The sequence below is a fragment of the Molossus molossus genome, unplaced genomic scaffold (assembly GCF_014108415.1).
Source record: "Molossus molossus isolate mMolMol1 unplaced genomic scaffold, mMolMol1.p scaffold_m16_p_3, whole genome shotgun sequence".
Classification (NCBI taxonomy): domain Eukaryota; kingdom Metazoa; phylum Chordata; class Mammalia; order Chiroptera; family Molossidae; genus Molossus; species Molossus molossus.
In genome coordinates, this window is record NW_023425366.1 from 33,768,240 (window position 1) to 33,785,066 (window position 16,827).

At 42.8% G+C, this 16,827-nt stretch overlaps 1 protein-coding gene across 2 annotated transcripts in view; it reads right to left on the bottom strand.

The window, feature by feature from the left end:
* Positions 1-3,313: 3,313 nt before the first annotated feature.
* TENT4A (terminal nucleotidyltransferase 4A) overlaps positions 3,314-16,827 on the bottom strand; it is a 47,865-nt gene continuing 34,351 nt past the window's right edge. The window contains exons 5-13 of one of the 2 annotated variants that reach the window (XM_036279425.1): positions 16,426-16,533; positions 15,108-15,236; positions 12,315-12,528; positions 10,184-10,310; positions 9,031-9,131; positions 7,830-8,002; positions 7,218-7,376; positions 5,924-6,088; positions 3,314-5,601 (exon numbers count right to left, since the gene is read on the bottom strand). In XM_036279425.1, the coding sequence (XP_036135318.1) occupies positions 5,407-5,601; positions 5,924-6,088; positions 7,218-7,376; positions 7,830-8,002; positions 9,031-9,131; positions 10,184-10,310; positions 12,315-12,528; positions 15,108-15,236; positions 16,426-16,533 (1,371 nt within the window). In that variant the 3' untranslated portion in view covers positions 3,314-5,406. The remainder of the gene's footprint in view (positions 5,602-5,923; positions 6,089-7,217; positions 7,377-7,829; positions 8,003-9,030; positions 9,132-10,183; positions 10,311-12,314; positions 12,529-15,107; positions 15,237-16,425; positions 16,534-16,827) is intronic. The other variant, XM_036279426.1, reaches the window with a different exon arrangement.

Below are 16,827 nucleotides of genomic sequence, written 5' to 3' on the forward strand. Positions count from 1 at the left end.
GAGAGAAGACCAGCCAAAAACACGTCCCAGGTGTTCTTTGTTCTGTACCCAGGACAAAATGCAGCAACATTTAGATCTGACCACGTGGCGTCAGCTCCAGCCAGTCAGATACTCCCCAGCAAAGGTGCCACGCACTGTGGACCCCACCCATCAATGTCTCTTGAAAAGCAGCAGAGGATGCTAGCCTGGCTTGGAGATCCCAGAGGAATAAAACAGCCTCTGCCCCATTCCTAACATCTCTCTTCTAAGGCAACTCTCCCTCTCATCAGCATTTAGTTGTTTCATGAAATGGAAGAGGCACATATACTAAGAGCAGCACTGTTACATGCACATGGTAGCAAAGTTAAATGTATCCCTTTTGGTGAGGTGTTACAGTCATATAAAAACAACGGCCCTCACGCCTGGCCACCAGGGACAATCACCAGGCCTTCAAGTTCCCTGGATGCAGCTCTGTGTACACCAATGAACTCACATCTCCGGAGGTGGGGCCCTAGCATCCACACCTCCTTGGAGACACCCACACAGGTCTTAGAATGACTTTGTCAACAACAATGGTGCAGTGTGGGTTCCCACTGGCCACCCACAGGAAGGAATCAACACAAGTAGTGTGGTGGTTAGGGTCTGTCCTGAGCCCATGAGATCCACTGGTCGTTAGTTCCAAGGGTGCAGGAGGATTGCTGCCCAGGAGGAGGGTGGCCTGGAGGAGCCTGAGTACGTGGGAGCTGCTGCCCAGAGCGTGAGGCCAGGTGGGACCCCCAGAACCCTAGCCATAACCTCTCAGAGATGTGGGCACTGATGGGGAGCACAGTGACCTGTGACTGACACACACCTCATGTCTGTCCAATCCAGTAACAACATGGGCCTTCATTTGTATATCTCCAGGTTTTTTCTTTTTACACATCACTTTTCGAGTTAATTCATTTTATTGTATTTTACACAATTATTGATACATGACCAATTGGATATTAAAAAATAAATAAGTCCTGCCCTGGCCAGTTTGGTTCAGCAGTTAGAGCGTTGACCTGTGGCCCAGAGAGACCCAGGTTCGGTTCCCACTAAGGGCACATACCTCGGTTGCAGTTTGTTCCCGGCCCTGGTTGGGTTGTGTGGGTGGCAACCACTCGATGTGTCCCTTTCACATTGATGTTTCTCTCTCTCTCCCTCCCACTCTATCTGAACAAAAATGGAAAAAATGTCCTCGGGTGAGGATAAAAAAAAAAAGTCCTTCAGTACAGACCACTTAGAGGCAAGCATTCAGAGGACAAGGGACACGTGGTCTGCCTGCAGGGAGCCATGGCTGGTCTCCATGATATGGCCACAGCTGCCCAGGGGTTGAAGGTTGCACCCCTCCCACCCCGACCCCCACCCCCAGGCCAGCGCTCCCCTAACCCAGGGGAGGGCTGAAGGCAGGTTGGGCGGCAGTGTGGTGTCCTGAAGAGAGGTGAGGATGGGGCAGCTGGGACAAGCCCAGGGCTGTGCGGATGAGGAAGCAGAGAGGCCTCATTCACGAGGTGGAGTTCGAAGGTTTAGGGGCTGCCCGGAGGCAGCCATAGAGAGGGCCTTCCCTTCTGGCAGGGGAGGCAAGACCAGTGGCCAAGACAGAGTGAGGGGAACCAGGGAATGGGGGAGTTTGGACTAGGTAGGGCATAAGGGGCAAGGAGTGCATGAGTGCTGAGGGCACGGGATTTGTCCCACCTCTGCTCCAATGCTTACTAAATAACCCTGACCCGGCTACTTAACCTCCCTGTGCCTCAGTTCACTCCCCTGGAGCTGGAATAATACCAGTGCTACAGGGGCGGGGCACCCACTAAGCACCTACCAACATCAACCTCATTTCAGCAGAGCCACTTACAGGATCTTGGCCAAAGTCTCCGGTGTTCCTTACCCTGCCTTACCCTGCACAGAGCTGAAGGGTAGCAGAGCCAAGAACCCAGGGTTGGGGTCTTGCCAGGAGAATCAATTGAGATGGCAGGTGAGGGACTTTACCATGAGGGGCTGCAGGTATGTGAAACATGGGCCACGTAAATGGATGAGGGAGGACAGAACAGGAGGCTCAACAGCCTTAAGTGGGTGAGGAATGAGCTAAATTGACCAGAGGCTGAGGTTAGTGTGTTTGAAACAATCACAGTACACTTTTCCAGGATCCATCTAGATGAGGGTCAGCATCTTATCAACACTGACCATGAAAACCCAGTCCATTAGGAAATCGCCCCATTTAAATACATCAGCACAGGTGGGGTGCACTTGCTCCGAACACTGGGATTTCCTGCAACCTCACTGGAACGCAGTGCTGTGAGCAGGGGCATCAGTGGGCTCCAGCAGCACCTGTTCAGAGCACCCTTAGAAACATTTTGTGGAAGGACCAACTGAATGTGCAGTGTACCCACAAGACCTGCCTTCACATCACTGCAGTTGTTCTAGAACACACACTCAAAGGGGCCGTGTAGCCTGAGAAAAGTAGTTCTGTCACTCACTGGTTTGTAAGAATTTTATAAACTTCTTTATAAAATCTACACATAAGTTATACTTCAAGATACATTATGATTATCTGACAGCTTAAAATGTGTCTTTTTTTTTTTTTTTATCATCCTCACCGAGGACATTTTTCCATTTTTTTGTTCAGGTAGAGTGGGAGGGAGAAAGAGGAACAGAGAGAGAGAGAGAAACATCGATGTGAAGGGACACATCGAGTGGTTGCCACCCGCACAACCAACCAGGGCCGGGAACAAACTGCAACCGAGGTACATGCCTTTAGCGGGAACCGAACCCGGGTCTCTCTGGACCGCAGGTCGACGCTCTAACCGCTGAGCCAAACCAGCCAGGGCAAAAATGTGTCTTTTTTTAAGTGATAGAAATGTTGACCCAAGAGCAATGTAGAAGAAACACATTTCATTGGAAAGTCTAAGTACACAGACTGCAATAGAGCAAAGCCGCGAAAGTCGAAGTGCAAAGTAGCGAGGGACAACTGTATATAAATAAAGAATCGCATTTCGCAGAAATTCATTTATCGTAGTAGAGTCTGGAACTGATTAACCACAATAAATGAGGGCCAACTGTATCCCAGTACCAGCTTGTCAGAAATGGCACATAGTATCATTTGAATGGTTTTATTGAGTCCCCTTCAGCATGAGAGCAAAGATTCTGTTCCAATTCTGATTCTCTCATACATAATCTGGAACCTCAAGTAGATTCTGAATTTCCTGAACCAATGGATGAAACAATTTTTCATTGCCTTAATTTAGAAAATTCGAGATTGTGAAAATGTAGAAATTCCCTTTCCCACTGAGAGGAAAGTTAACACTCAAACACTACATGGTTTCCAAAGTTTATTAAAAATCAAAGAATAGAAAAACTTTACATAAAAATATGTCAATTTTAGCTTCCACATTGTTGTCCACACACAAAAAAAATCAAAACATGATATCTTTTTGTTAAACCTGTAGCGCGTGACCACAGTGGTAGCCAGGCCAATTCATTCGGTTCACCATGACGAGGGTGGAGCATGGCACCTGTGCCTGTGAATCGAGCTTTAAAATGGGCACCCATGGGACACTCGCTGCTGTCCCTGCAGTGGTGTCCTTAGTGTAGGGTTACAGTCAATATTGCTAATACGTAGAGATTAGTACAGGCCTACATATCAGTTTTTATAAATATTTCTTTATCAATAGGTTCACAATTTAAATATCTTTAAATATTTTTTATAGCTTTCGATCATTAAGAACTGCAGACAAAATGTGCTCCTCTATTCTGGAATGCCTCCCAGAGAACCTGCAGTCACAGCTGGCAGCACTCAATGATAATGTGGGCCGGTCCTGCTTAAAAAACAAAACACACCATAGACATTTTAAAGCTTGTCCTTGCTGGGTGTCCATCACATTCAGGTATCACTCTGCATATCAATCAGGTGTCATGGTAATAAGTTTCTCGGCTCAACATTCTCCACTAGTGGACTTCAAAGGCCAACTTCCTGTAGTGTTCAGCAGGGCCAACAGCCCCATGTTAGCAATGGGAAGTCAGACGACCTATGAGATGCAGCTAACTCCCAGGACAACTGTGGTGCTCCAAAAACTCAGGGTTAGGCAGGATGGATATATTCTTGTTCAAAAAAAGGTAACAAAGACAGTGGTTGTCATGGCAGAATACACTTGCATAGTATACCTGTATGCTTCTCAAGTTGGGCGCCAGCCACTCCCTGGCCCCAACACTGGGCTGTGCTCTCCTGCAATACATTAGGAATACTCCCATGGCGCACTGAGTAGCTGAAGTACTTCTCATATATTTGCTCTTAACAGAACGAATGCATACTGCTACACAGATTCCTCAACGGAATCAACATAATTCCTTTCTCCACATTCCTAAAACTGGGCACCATTGTCCGTAATGATATTCACCAGACCCATCATTACAGGCTATGTTACTAAAACTGACTGAAGCATGTAGTTCACATTTTTTTAAAGATTTTATAATGTGACAACCTCTTCTCCCCTTAGAAAAGTTATACTTCTGGCACTTTAAATGCTGGATTTGTTGTCTAGTTTAAAAGAGCCAAAAACCAAAACATTAAAACTCCATGGTCAGAGCAAGACAATAGACAGGCCGGACGGCAAAGCCGGCAGGCAGCTGGTCAGAAGACTTGGGGGCCAAACCCCTTCAGAAAATCCGGGGGGCAACTCGGCTCCTTCATCACAAACTGAGACGCCTCCCCTCTGACCCAAAAAATAAACATAAAAATAAACCCAAGCCCCTCACTCATGGTGTTTGCAACGGTGCTCATCAGACAACCAGCCGACTCGATGACCCCAACTTAGAAAATACAACTCGGGAAAGGACCTAAGCTTGTTTAAAAAAATTCCCTCCTCCCTTAAATATAACTTATGTGAAAATATGAAATTAAATAAAAAATATCTGAGTTATTGCACAAATAATAAGTTCTCAATATTTACATAGAAAAACAGTTCTGAAATTTGAAACAAAATGTGAGAGCAGTAAAACAATGGTGACCTCCCATCCTATCCGCCAAGGAAGAACCAAGTATGGGATTAATCTCTGTGGCTCTGACAAACGTAAATGAAAATACCCAACCTCAAAGGAACAGACATGGCTACTGAGAAACAAACGTCAAAGCCGACTTCAGCCCCTGCAGCTCCAGGTCCAGACCAGCTTCTGCAAGGATCCTGGGAAGGCAGAAAACAGCGTCCACGTTGAATAAGGCTTCACAGATGAGCACAAGGAGCTGTTCTTTAAGATGGACGTGACCACCACACAAGGAACATGCAGAGTGATCAGTGGCAGGCGTTTGAGGGGCCTGGCTGATGTGCTGGATGCTGGTCTCAGTTCCCGCCAGGCACCGAGGCCACCCGGGTCAGTCTTGGAAGGGTGGGGGCCAGGAGGCGCCACCAGGAGCTATTATCTGCTGAGACTGACGGGCAGGCTGTCCCTCGTGTGGGTGTGTTTTTTCCTCCTCCAGCCAGTACGGTTATACTGGTGGTGTCCCCGGTTGCCCACAGGGGGTCGCACACCTCCACTGCCCACAGAGCTGTAGCTGCCACCTTGGCTGTGGTTATGAGAGCCTTTCATGGCCAGCTTCATGCCACTGTGCTGCTGAAGGGATCAAGAGAAACAGCAATGATGGAGGGTGGCTCGAGAAAAGCAGACAGTTTTATGCTAACAAGTTCAATAGACGAATTAAGAGAAATGTATATGAAAAGGAATTAAATTATATTAAATTTTAAAATAATTTCTTAACACTTTTAAACTTTAGTTTGTGACAAGGGAAAGCAAACATGAAGCTGAATGATCAGAAAATAAATTCCCTTTAAAAAAGTCTCCGTGGAATCCTCTCCTTGGCAAAGAGCCATCATGTGCTGCTTATCAGGAACCTGCTGTGGTGGTGCTGGGGGCCTAGACTGGATCAGAGACCTACCTTATGATACAGATGAGGGCTGGAGAGCGGGTTGGGGGACGCGGACGGAATGGCCGGGGAAGACATGTGGTGCACAGCCTTCAGGGCCGAAGTTCCTTCAACACCAACTTGTCTGCAAGGAACGGGGGCCACCCCCAGGGTTGGCGGAGGTATAGTAAACCTGGTCTAGGGAAAGAACCACCAGAGACCTCCATAAGGCACAGTTCAACACAGGTCAACCATCCCAGTTCCAGGGCTGAGCACTGAGAAAGCTGCCACTTACAAAAAGGCTCATGACTCCTGTTTGTGTTTGACTAGAACCTCACAAGATTTCATTCTGAATCAGAAACATTGTGTGTTCTTAAACAGCATTCACAGTATGAAGTTGCCCAGTAACCCAAGTCAGAAAGTTTCAATATTCATTAAGACCAACAATAATTCAAAACTACAGTCCTCAGAGTTAACTGTCCCTTGAATCTCTGGAAATAGCCCACGGCAGTGACAGCCTGCAGCCGGTGCCCAGGCAGGTGGTCCCTGCCTCTCCTCCGTAGTTTTAGGACTGCTCCCACTTCTGCATCACCTTCCCCTCACAGCACAGGATACTGGCGTGAACCCCTCTGCTCAGACTTTCCAAAACCACACTGCTTGCATTTTGCAATCCTTTGCCCCACAGACCAATGGAGTAATTAATATGATGGGTTTTATACATATACACATCTAACTGATGTACAACTGGGAAGTAGATACAAAATTTAATATTTTTTTAAATTGTCTTTTAGACTTTGATTTTGTCTAAATTAAAAGAGAACATAATCTATAAATTTTTTAAAAAGGAAACATATTCTAATAGAAAAAGCCCTATAAACACTGCCTATGTTAAACAGTCAAAGTTTATATTAAACCAAATAAGAGTATAAACACTATGATTCTCAGAGGAAACAGGGACAAGTGTCCATTTCTGCCCAGGGACAGCATCAAAGTCCCTCTCTCCAACATGATCCCAGGACAACAGTCTCACACTGGGTATCAATGTAATTTGCAGAACACGGTCCATTTGGACCTTGTCAAAAGCCATTTCAGTTTTCAAGAACCGAGTCCCTTCACTGCAAACACTGTGTATGGTGGACCTCAATAACACTGTCTTTTAAAGAATGACAAGAATTCCATTCTATGGGATCTACAATTGACGAGAATTTCCTATGAGATAGAAATGTACCTTCCAAAGATTTAAAGTTCTTTTCCTAAATCAAAGAGTCAGCCACTCCTACATGGTTCCCAAGGGCCCATCACAGGATGGGCACCAGTGGCCATGTACCTGAGTGTTAGTTGTCATGACCAATGTTCTGGAAGTAGTGGACTGAGGTTTGCCACTCGGCATGGGCAAGGCGGTGGGCAAGCTGGCCAGCAGAGGAGTGGGTGCTTGCAGACTGAACTGGTAAACGCTGGGCGTTGTGCAGGGCGGCGTGTCAGAATCCTGTGAGCAGGAAGAATAGGGAGGGCTATACAGAGGTGCATGACTTCTTAAGGTCACAAAAGAAACACCTGCAGCATGCTTGCTATGCAAGGTTGCTAGAATCCATCCATTATGGCTGTTCAACAACAGGCAGCCCACAGCTGCTCACATTTCATTCATTTCAAAACTGAAGAAAAATGTTAAGAAAATGCAGAAGGGACATCTAGACTTAAATGTTTTATTTCCAAATAAATTTTTTAAAAAAACTATTCAAAATCCACTGTAATTCTACTGTCAATGTCATCTGTTCACAAGGGACCATGTCGGCCGCTGAGGCTGAGGCTCACAGCAGAGTGAGGACCACTTGCTGCAGACCTGGGGTGGTCCCACACACACACACATAAAGAGAGTAATGAAAACTCCCTGCTATGGACGTTTTCCACAAACACAGACCTCCCCAGCAGACACACTCACAATGTCACTTCCAGAAAGCGAAGACACGGAAGATGCAGAGGAGCCTGAGGAGAGGAGCTGGGGGCTGGGCAGAGACAAGGTCAGGTGCTGGCTGTAGGGTGGCTCCGGGTCTCTGCGCTGGGGCTGCTCCCCATCACACGTGCTTATCCGTTCTTTTATCTTAATTCTATTGTCTGTGGAAAGAAAACCATAGCCTAGGTGAGTCACCTTCTAGAAGAGCAGAAACTCGGGCCTGATAGGACAGTCACCAACCACAGGTATGACTGAGCCTTAAAATGATGCTAATGAGACTGACAAATTGAATTGCTAATTTTATTTAATTTTTAAAAGTATATTTGTTTCAGTTATTAGAAAACATTTAAATATATCAGAAACAACTTGTGTATGTAAGTAGTTTTCAACTGCACATTTTATAAAATCTAAATACAGATCAAGTATTCTGGTGGGAGTTTAGCATCCTAACAGCAATGTGCTACCAGTATAAATACACACTGGATTTCAGATCTCATACGAAAGAACGCTGCAAAATGTCTCAGTAATTTTTTGTTGATTACATCCTGAAATGTTAATAATTTGAACACTAAATTGAATAAATCATATTATCAGAATTAATTCCACCTGTTTCTTTTCACTTTTTTTTTATCCTCACCTGAGGACATGTTTCCATTTTTTGTTAAGATACAGTGAGAGGGAAAAAGAGAGAGAGAGCAAGTGAGAGAGAAACATTGACATGATAGAGACACATTAAGTGGCTGCCTCATGTTTGACCCAACCAGGGCCGGGGACAAACTGCAACCAAGGTATGTGCCCTTAGCGGGAACCGAACCCAGGTCTCTCTGGACCACCGGCTGGCGCTCTAACCACTGAGCCAAACCGACCAGGGCTCTTTTCACATTTTTAAGGCAGTTACTAGCCTGTTAACCGAGGAGTAACCGGGGAATTCCCTTTTCACTGTATGCAACGTTTGATGTATTTATACATCCAGCTCGGTTAACAGGCTAGAAACTTTAAAATTCCATGTAGCACACATTATATTTCTACTGGATAGTGCTGGCTTAAGTCTTCTAGTTTTAAATTAAACTCTCAAAAAAAAAAACTTGGTATTTTTCTTAGTGTGAACAATTTCCCACGGAGGAGCAAAGAGATACTTGTGCATGAGTGGTCAGAAGGTGAAAGGTACCTGACTGAATTAATCTCTCACCAAGGTCAGGAGTTGGGTGGACCTTGCTGCCCCATTTCTCCTTGATCCACCTCCGGTAGTCAATCACTTCCTGAGTTACTTTGACGATTCTTCCTAAAGTACTACAAAAGGACAAGGAGGGAAATCAATATAACACAAAAGGACTGTGAAGCCTATGAACCCTTTCCAGTAGCTTTGCTAAGTGAAATACAGGAAAAAGCTAAAAGAATTTTACAAAATATATTATGACTACTGATGTTTGAGCCCAAACTTACTTTGAGATCACAGGAGAGTAAAAGTGGACTCACTTATGTAGAAGTCCTTGAACCTAAACTGATCTATAAAAGACTGTTTAAATCCAGTGCCTAAGTAGGCAAGTCCACCCTCCCCACCTGTCGTGATCATGAGGGTCTGACAATCACACTTCCCAATGCAGAGAAACAGTGCACCTACCATGGGGCCCAAAGTGCTGCCTGAAAACACTAAGTGGACAGAGAACACAAAACCCATGACTGCTCAACCATCACCAGTGCTGGGCCTCCAAGCCTACTTATTCCATAACCAGCCCAGGGAACAGAGTCAATGACACTGTTTCAACACCACTTGCAACAATCATACTATTCTTCCTTCCACTCCCTGCTCTCAACTCCCTCTCTATCCCCCAATCCCACCACATCATCATAATGAGGGCAGAAATAAGTATTTCTCACTAGCAATAAAAGTGTACACTGTGAGTGTTCCAGAACGGAGAGTGATGGACAACTGTGCCTAAGAGAGAAGGGGTGCAGACTCCGATACACTTTCACATCGAGCTGAGTACCCAACATTTTGAAGACTGCCTCGAGAAAAAGCATCATGTTCCAAAGTTTTAAAAGCTAAGAATCACCTCCCCAAGACAAAATTTTCTGGAAAAAAAAAAATGCTAACTCCTCAATTAAGAAATGTTCAACTCTTAACTTTGGATGAATCAAATACAGCCATCCTGAATTGCTAGAAAGTCTTCCTTTACTGATTTTTTCAAGTTTTGCTGAAATCAGATGGCATAACCATTAGTAAACTTCATGAAAGCAAATGACAGAAGCAAGGGGTGCCAGCTTTGCAGAGGTTAATGAGGGTGCAACTACCATGCCCTGGAGCTGTGAGCCCAACAAAGGTGTCGACTGACTTCTGTTACCTTTCAGAATCTCTGTTTGGATAGGACCTTGCAAGTGGTGACACAGCATGACTGAGAACAATGTAGGCGTAGTCAAAAACCTGCTTCACCTGCATGGCCCCATAGGAGCTTCGGCCAACATCATTTCCTGAAACAGAAAGGAAGCTGTAAAACTCTACCAAACATTTGAACCATTATCCAGATGTTTTTTATTTTCTCATATGAAGTTATTCTGAATCAGGCCCTCACCACTCAAACATGTCTAGATCCCAAGAGCAGAGCCAAATTAGGTACCTGCAAACACATCTTAGCTAATCACCACACACATCTCACATTGTCGCAGGCTGAGAGGCCTGATTGTCATCAGATCAGGGTCTACATTCATGAACAGAGATGTCACTCACAGAGACGAAGTAACAGTTTATGAGAAAGTCAAGTAACTCCCCATGTGGCAGAAAGCACAAGGGAGCCAAAGCAGCAACCTGAAATCAGGCTGCCATCTCACTGACAAGAGCCCAATGCAGCAAGCAGTTAACCTGAGCCCAGTGCCAGCTCAGTCAGCACCAACGGGACCTGCAGAGCAAATCCTCTGGGATAGAATGGTCCTGGTATAAACTCTGGGTGTTAGGTAGCAAATCAAATAAAGCCTCCACTGAAGTCACCAAGCAAGTCAGTCAAGGAACTTTATATAAAACTTCTTCACAAGTCAGGTGAGTAAGGTTTTTTTAAGAAGCTGTGTTCTATGTATTGGAGTATTATCTTTTCCAGATTTAATTAGTAATATAACCTACTGATAGATAAGGTGGGGGTTTTTTCAAGCACATTTCAGCAAATACTGAAGACAATGGTAATGTCTCCAATTTAACTTATTAACACAGACAAACAGATGGTGAAAACCTATCATACCATGCTGCTGGGAAATTCACTACTGAAAAGGCATGGCACAAATCATGTCATTTACAAACAACAGAAAAAAACAGTATGTTTTGTTTGAAAAGATTTTTGGTTTTTTTTGGTAAGTGCCCCTAGCGGGAACCGAACCCAGGACTCTCTGGTCCGCAGGTCGACACTCTAACCGCTGAGCCAAACCAGCCAGGGCTGAAAAGATTTTTAAGAAATAAATTTCACACCCCAGAAGCTGTAAATATATACATAGAAGCTAAACAATAAAAAGTACCAAATCAGATGCAAATGACAAACTGGGAGAAAAAAAGTACAGTATGCACAACAAAGAAAGACTTCCCTAACTTACATAGTCTCACAAAATCAGTAAGAGAACAGTCCAACAGACAAATGGACAAAGCACATAAACTCACATAAAAAGAAATACAAAGAAAGGGGAAGTGTACCTGGAGCTGACATCTCCACCACCTTTTCTGTCACCTGTCCATCACTGACTTTACACCAACAGTAAGAACAGTGTCTCACCTAATAGATGCTCAATAAACATTTGTGGAATTGATAAATAACAATGTGCTTAACCTCACTATCATTAAAGAAATGTAAGTTCAATGAAAATTTATATTGGATGGTTTTATCAGACTGGCAGAAACTTAAAAGACTGTCTCAAGATTAGGCATATGAGCACCCTTAAGTAGAATAAAAGGAATAAAACTGGAAAAGCTGAGACTTGCCTGGGGTTCTTCAAGGTGGCAATACCTGGTATGAAACAAATCCTACACACATTTTAAAAAGGGTCTCGGATATACTTTTAAGAGACAAGTGGCAAATCTGTTCATATTATATGATGCCATTCAATTAATAAGGCTGCAATAACAAATGTTGATATCCATGCAGGAAAAAATGGGAGAAATACACACCAAAATGGGGGTTATGGCTTATTTTGTTTTTCTCTATTATACACTTCTGGAAATTAAATGGCTTATAGTAAAAAATAAATAAACCCTTTTTCTTACTTCTCACCTTCTACATTTTTCTGATTAACTACAAAATGTAAATAAAATTGCAGCTTTACAATAAGTAATTAGAAGCATTAAACAAGGAATTGTAAATTGTCACTATTAACTGTTAGGACAGTAGGAGTCTGCATTAGATCCAATGCCACCACCACCACCACCACCAACACACTGGTGCACCAGAGAAGAGATGCCCCTGCACTGCTTGGGGCAAATGCAGAGCAAGACGTCCTTACCAGGCAGCAGGGGGTCCTCAATGCACAGCATTGATGGTCTGTACCCACTGGTCATGGCTTTCATGATCTCTTCTTTGGCAATATAGGCACCTCCTTCTTTGATTCTAATACCAGTTTTCAAGTAATTAAAATTTCTTCCATAGAGTTCAAAAAATTCTACAAGAAGCATTCCAAGATTTTCATCAGCTCTCCGGGCATCAATTCTTGGATGCAACTGTAAAACCAATGGATTCAAGTCATTTCTAAAGAACACTGCAGGCCATGAAGTCTGCTGTTTAGTAGTCTCTTCTAGGAACCGCCCTCAGTGGCCCTCACTTACTCAGGCACCAGCATTGGGACGCTCAGAGGAGCTACAAAAGGCACTAGCAGGGCCTGAAGAGCCTTTCTCAATAAAGAGAGTTCGAAAGAAACAAAACCTTCTACCTGAACGTTTTTTATTATACTTTAATTCTTTGAAATTGGTCATCTATACAGCAACTTCCTACAAACACAGACATCTGATTAACCACAAGTTCCCAAACACTGACAAGTAAATGGGCCATGTTCTGCACCCTAGATCACTGATTTTCAACCACTATGCCGCAGAACTTTTAAAACATACAATACCTGACTATTTAGTCAGAGTCACTGACCTCTTTTCCCTTACATCACCAAATTAAAAAAAATTACAACAGCCAATACAACAATAGCTGTTCAGTGTGAATGAATCAAAATTATACCTTTTTATGGTCAGATCAGCAGAAAACATATTTTTTGGTGTGTTGCAGAATTTTAGTTTATGTTGGACCATGATATATAAAAGGTTGAAAATCACTGATCTAGATGGTGAAAGTAATTTTACAGATTCTAATCTTAATTCCATTGTTCCAAAATACAATCAATAGGGGGCAGTATTAGATTGAACAGTATCACAGAAAACCAAAATGTGAAAGGATTAATTTTAACTGTGTATAAGTTAATTAGTATTGTATCATAATATTTATAGCAAACTTACATCTCTGCTTGTCATAAGAAATTAGTGTTAAGTTCTGCACCACATTCTCTTTAAGGAGGTAATAGACTTCTTCCGAACCTAAGCCACTGTCTACTGACATTCTCCTGAGTCACTGATTTAAGAAACGCTCAAATCTGAGCAATGCAGACCTGTGCTGCCCATGAGAATAGCCACGAGCACATGTGGCTATTTATATTTAAATCAATTAAGACAAATTAATTAAAAATTCCATTTGTTGGTCCTGCTAGCCACATGGCCAGTGCTCAGTATGCATCTGTGGCCCACTGGACCATGGCTATCTTGCTGGAAGAACACTGCACAGAGTTACACTGGACATGCACAAGAAAGTAAGAGTACTGATAAAAGCACCATTTACAATACAGAGCTCCATGAGGAATCCTAAAAGTATTTTTAGGGTTCAGAACTTGGACTTCTGGGGATTTGCATGTTCCAAAGGCACAAATGTAACATTCTTATTTTTCTTTACCTTACTCCCCTCTTATTCCTTGCCTTCTAGTCAAAATCAAATGCCTGAGAACTACCCAGGGCAAAACTGGGTCTTCTTACTTCAATTAGCCATGAAATGAAACCAGATGCTACAACATTCACAGCTTTGAGGCAGGATGGGCAAGGCACTAAGGAATGTGGAAATGACAAAGAAAATCCCACCCATACTAGGAGGGGATCCTGGGGTCACAGGAATGCTGCGATGGTCCCATGGGGTAATTCGACAAAAGGCACTTCACCCAGTGCAATAAAAGTAAGCAGTAGTCATTATTACAAGGCTACTAAAATAGTTCATACTGGGAATACATGAAGAAGTAAACTAAGAAGAGAAGGTTATATTTACTTCAAAAATCATGTCCAAAAACTAGGGAAGAATGGAAGTGAGAGTGGAAAAGCAATTGGATTAAAACTGTAAGAAAACAAATGGAATTCCATTTCCTAGCCTTAAAGCATCTCTACAAAGACAGGCCAAGGAAGTAAAAATAACTGAAGGCAGTGTAACTGGCTGTACTTACTACTAGCAGTATTCCTGGTAATGAGAAAATGACCAAGTTCTGGACATAAAACCCTCACTAAGCACAAACACAAATATAAAATGAATAATAAACCTGGAGGAAATGTGTTATGCATTTCAGCTAAAATACATAGGCAAGATTTTGTAAAGCAGAGAATCCTTCATTCAAGAAAATATAAATAAGATAATGTTTCAATTAACTTACAGACTATTTTATATTATGAAGATAGTGTCTCAGTACCTCACAGCATTTAACACTTAGGTAGATTTTCTATTGACAGATCTTTCCATGGTACAAAATAAGGGCAATATATAATTTAAGACAAAATATTGAAGTTCTGTCAATCTGAATAAAAAGCCTCTTTTCAATATTTTTTTTACCATATATGGCATCAAACTATTTTCTGAGATAGTTTTAGGTATGAATCGCAGTCAAGCACCGAGAAAAATGTTTTGTTTTGTTTTGCTTTGTTGTCTATCAAAGTATGCAAGTTTTCTAAATGTAAAGCTGTTTCCTCAAGTTTAGAATGACATACACTTAACTGACAACCAGATAGGCCCTCCCTCCTCTAACAGTTAATCAGCTACAAAATAAGCTATAAAGGAACAACAGAAAGAAGTATTTATCAAAAGGATTTTATTATGAAAACTAGAAGTCAGTCTCTTCTAAACTAAAACAGAGTAGTGAAAGGAAAGAAGGACTGCTGGGAACCACACAGCAACTGGTCAGAACACTCACCAAGGAAGAATATATTCCTAGTGGAGAAAGCACACTCACCTGTAGAAAGCTAATGGCCATTAAAATTAGGCTGTACGAGCTAATTCCACCGGTAAAAACTTCATTCAGGTCCCTCTGCAGGAGGAACTGTTTCAATACTAAAATCAAGTAAGGCAGCAATGAGTATTTCTGTAAATTCCAAAAGAAAAATATTTACTGGTTAGTTTATATACCTTTGAAGACTTCTCACATAGCAAATTTTACATGGTAGAAAAGAAAGCTTCCTCTATCATGTCATCCTGCCCCTTGGAAAGCTCTAGGCTAATTATCTTCAAACCAGAAAATCTAAGAGTGAATTATGTAAGGGGCTCATTAAGATCCCATTGTGGAGTTCCTCCCCAGGTTACGAGGCAGAGAATCCTGCACAAAAAGAAACTCAGGGAAGAATGAGAGCATTCCTTCAAATACTCCTCAGGGTTTACTGCCAGGCGGAGGGCTGTGTAGGCAAAGGGAGGGACGTGGCAGTGAGTAAGGGAAAATCCTAGAACCAATGCAAGAACCTCCAACACCCAGAGGCATACAGAGAAAAGCATGGGGAGGGAGGGTGAAGGGAGGACAGCTCTTGGGGCAGGGGACAACAGCAAGGTGAGTGGCCGGTCATCCCAAGGGGACAGCAGAATGACAGTAACAAGGAAATGCAGAGGCGGGAGAAGGGGTGGGGACAGCGGAAACTTCTGTTATTTTCATGTTTGCTGGGGTAGAAATGAGCCCTCAGACAAGACATGATATAGAGGAAAAGGAAAACGGAAGGAGCAAGGTCCCTGAAACTGTGGGGAGAGGCAGTACCCAGACTACAGGTGTTGAGTGGCCTCTATCAAGGATGTCACCACCTCCACTGTAACAAAAGAAAAGAACATCTGTTTAACTAGTCAGAGTCCAAAAATCGGTCCCCTCAATAAACAAGCCTGCTCTGCCATCCTCAGGCTCGAGACCAAGTAAATCTAAAGTGCGCCCTGATGCATTCTCACTTGCAAATTAGGCACGAGGAGCTGCAGGGATGGTCATTCTGTAGTAACTAAAAAGAACATTTAACAAAGCTCTCTAAAACACTGAAGTTTATAAAATGATTAACCAAGAAAAGTAAATCTGAAAAACAGCTATGTAGTTTCAGAGTTATTATTCAATATTATTTCTAGATAATAATTATTGAATAACTATTATTTCTAGGGAAATAATATTGTAAGATAAATAATTCAACTATATAGTCTCTATTATTATAGACAGTCAGTTAAAGTTTTTAACATTTATAAGAGAAACAATACCAACATAACATCTTAAGCCCCTGATTTTTATTGTGCTAACTTGCTGATGGCAGCACCTTCATATAATTCTTGATGAACTCCGCTGCCCGGACCCCAGTCTCCATATTGAAGCTGATGTCAACTTTAACCTCAGTCTCCTGGTCTGTGAGTTTTATTATTGGTACCTGCAAAAATTTAGTTAGAAAAATTGTGCTTCAGTATGTAACATTCTCCACAGGCAGGCATCAAAATGTTTCCAAAGTTGTACAGAGCAGCTTTTCAAATTTCTTCACAAAAGGGGCTTAGAGTTCATGAACCCAAGATTTTAAAGATGAGAAGAAAAGGGATTTTGCCAAGGTTAATTAACATCTAGTCCCTAGAACCCAAGACTACCCTCCTCCCCAGCCCAGTCCCAGCAACACCTCTGCCCAGTCCTGCTGGCATGACTCAGCACCTTGCCAGTGATCGAGCATCAATCA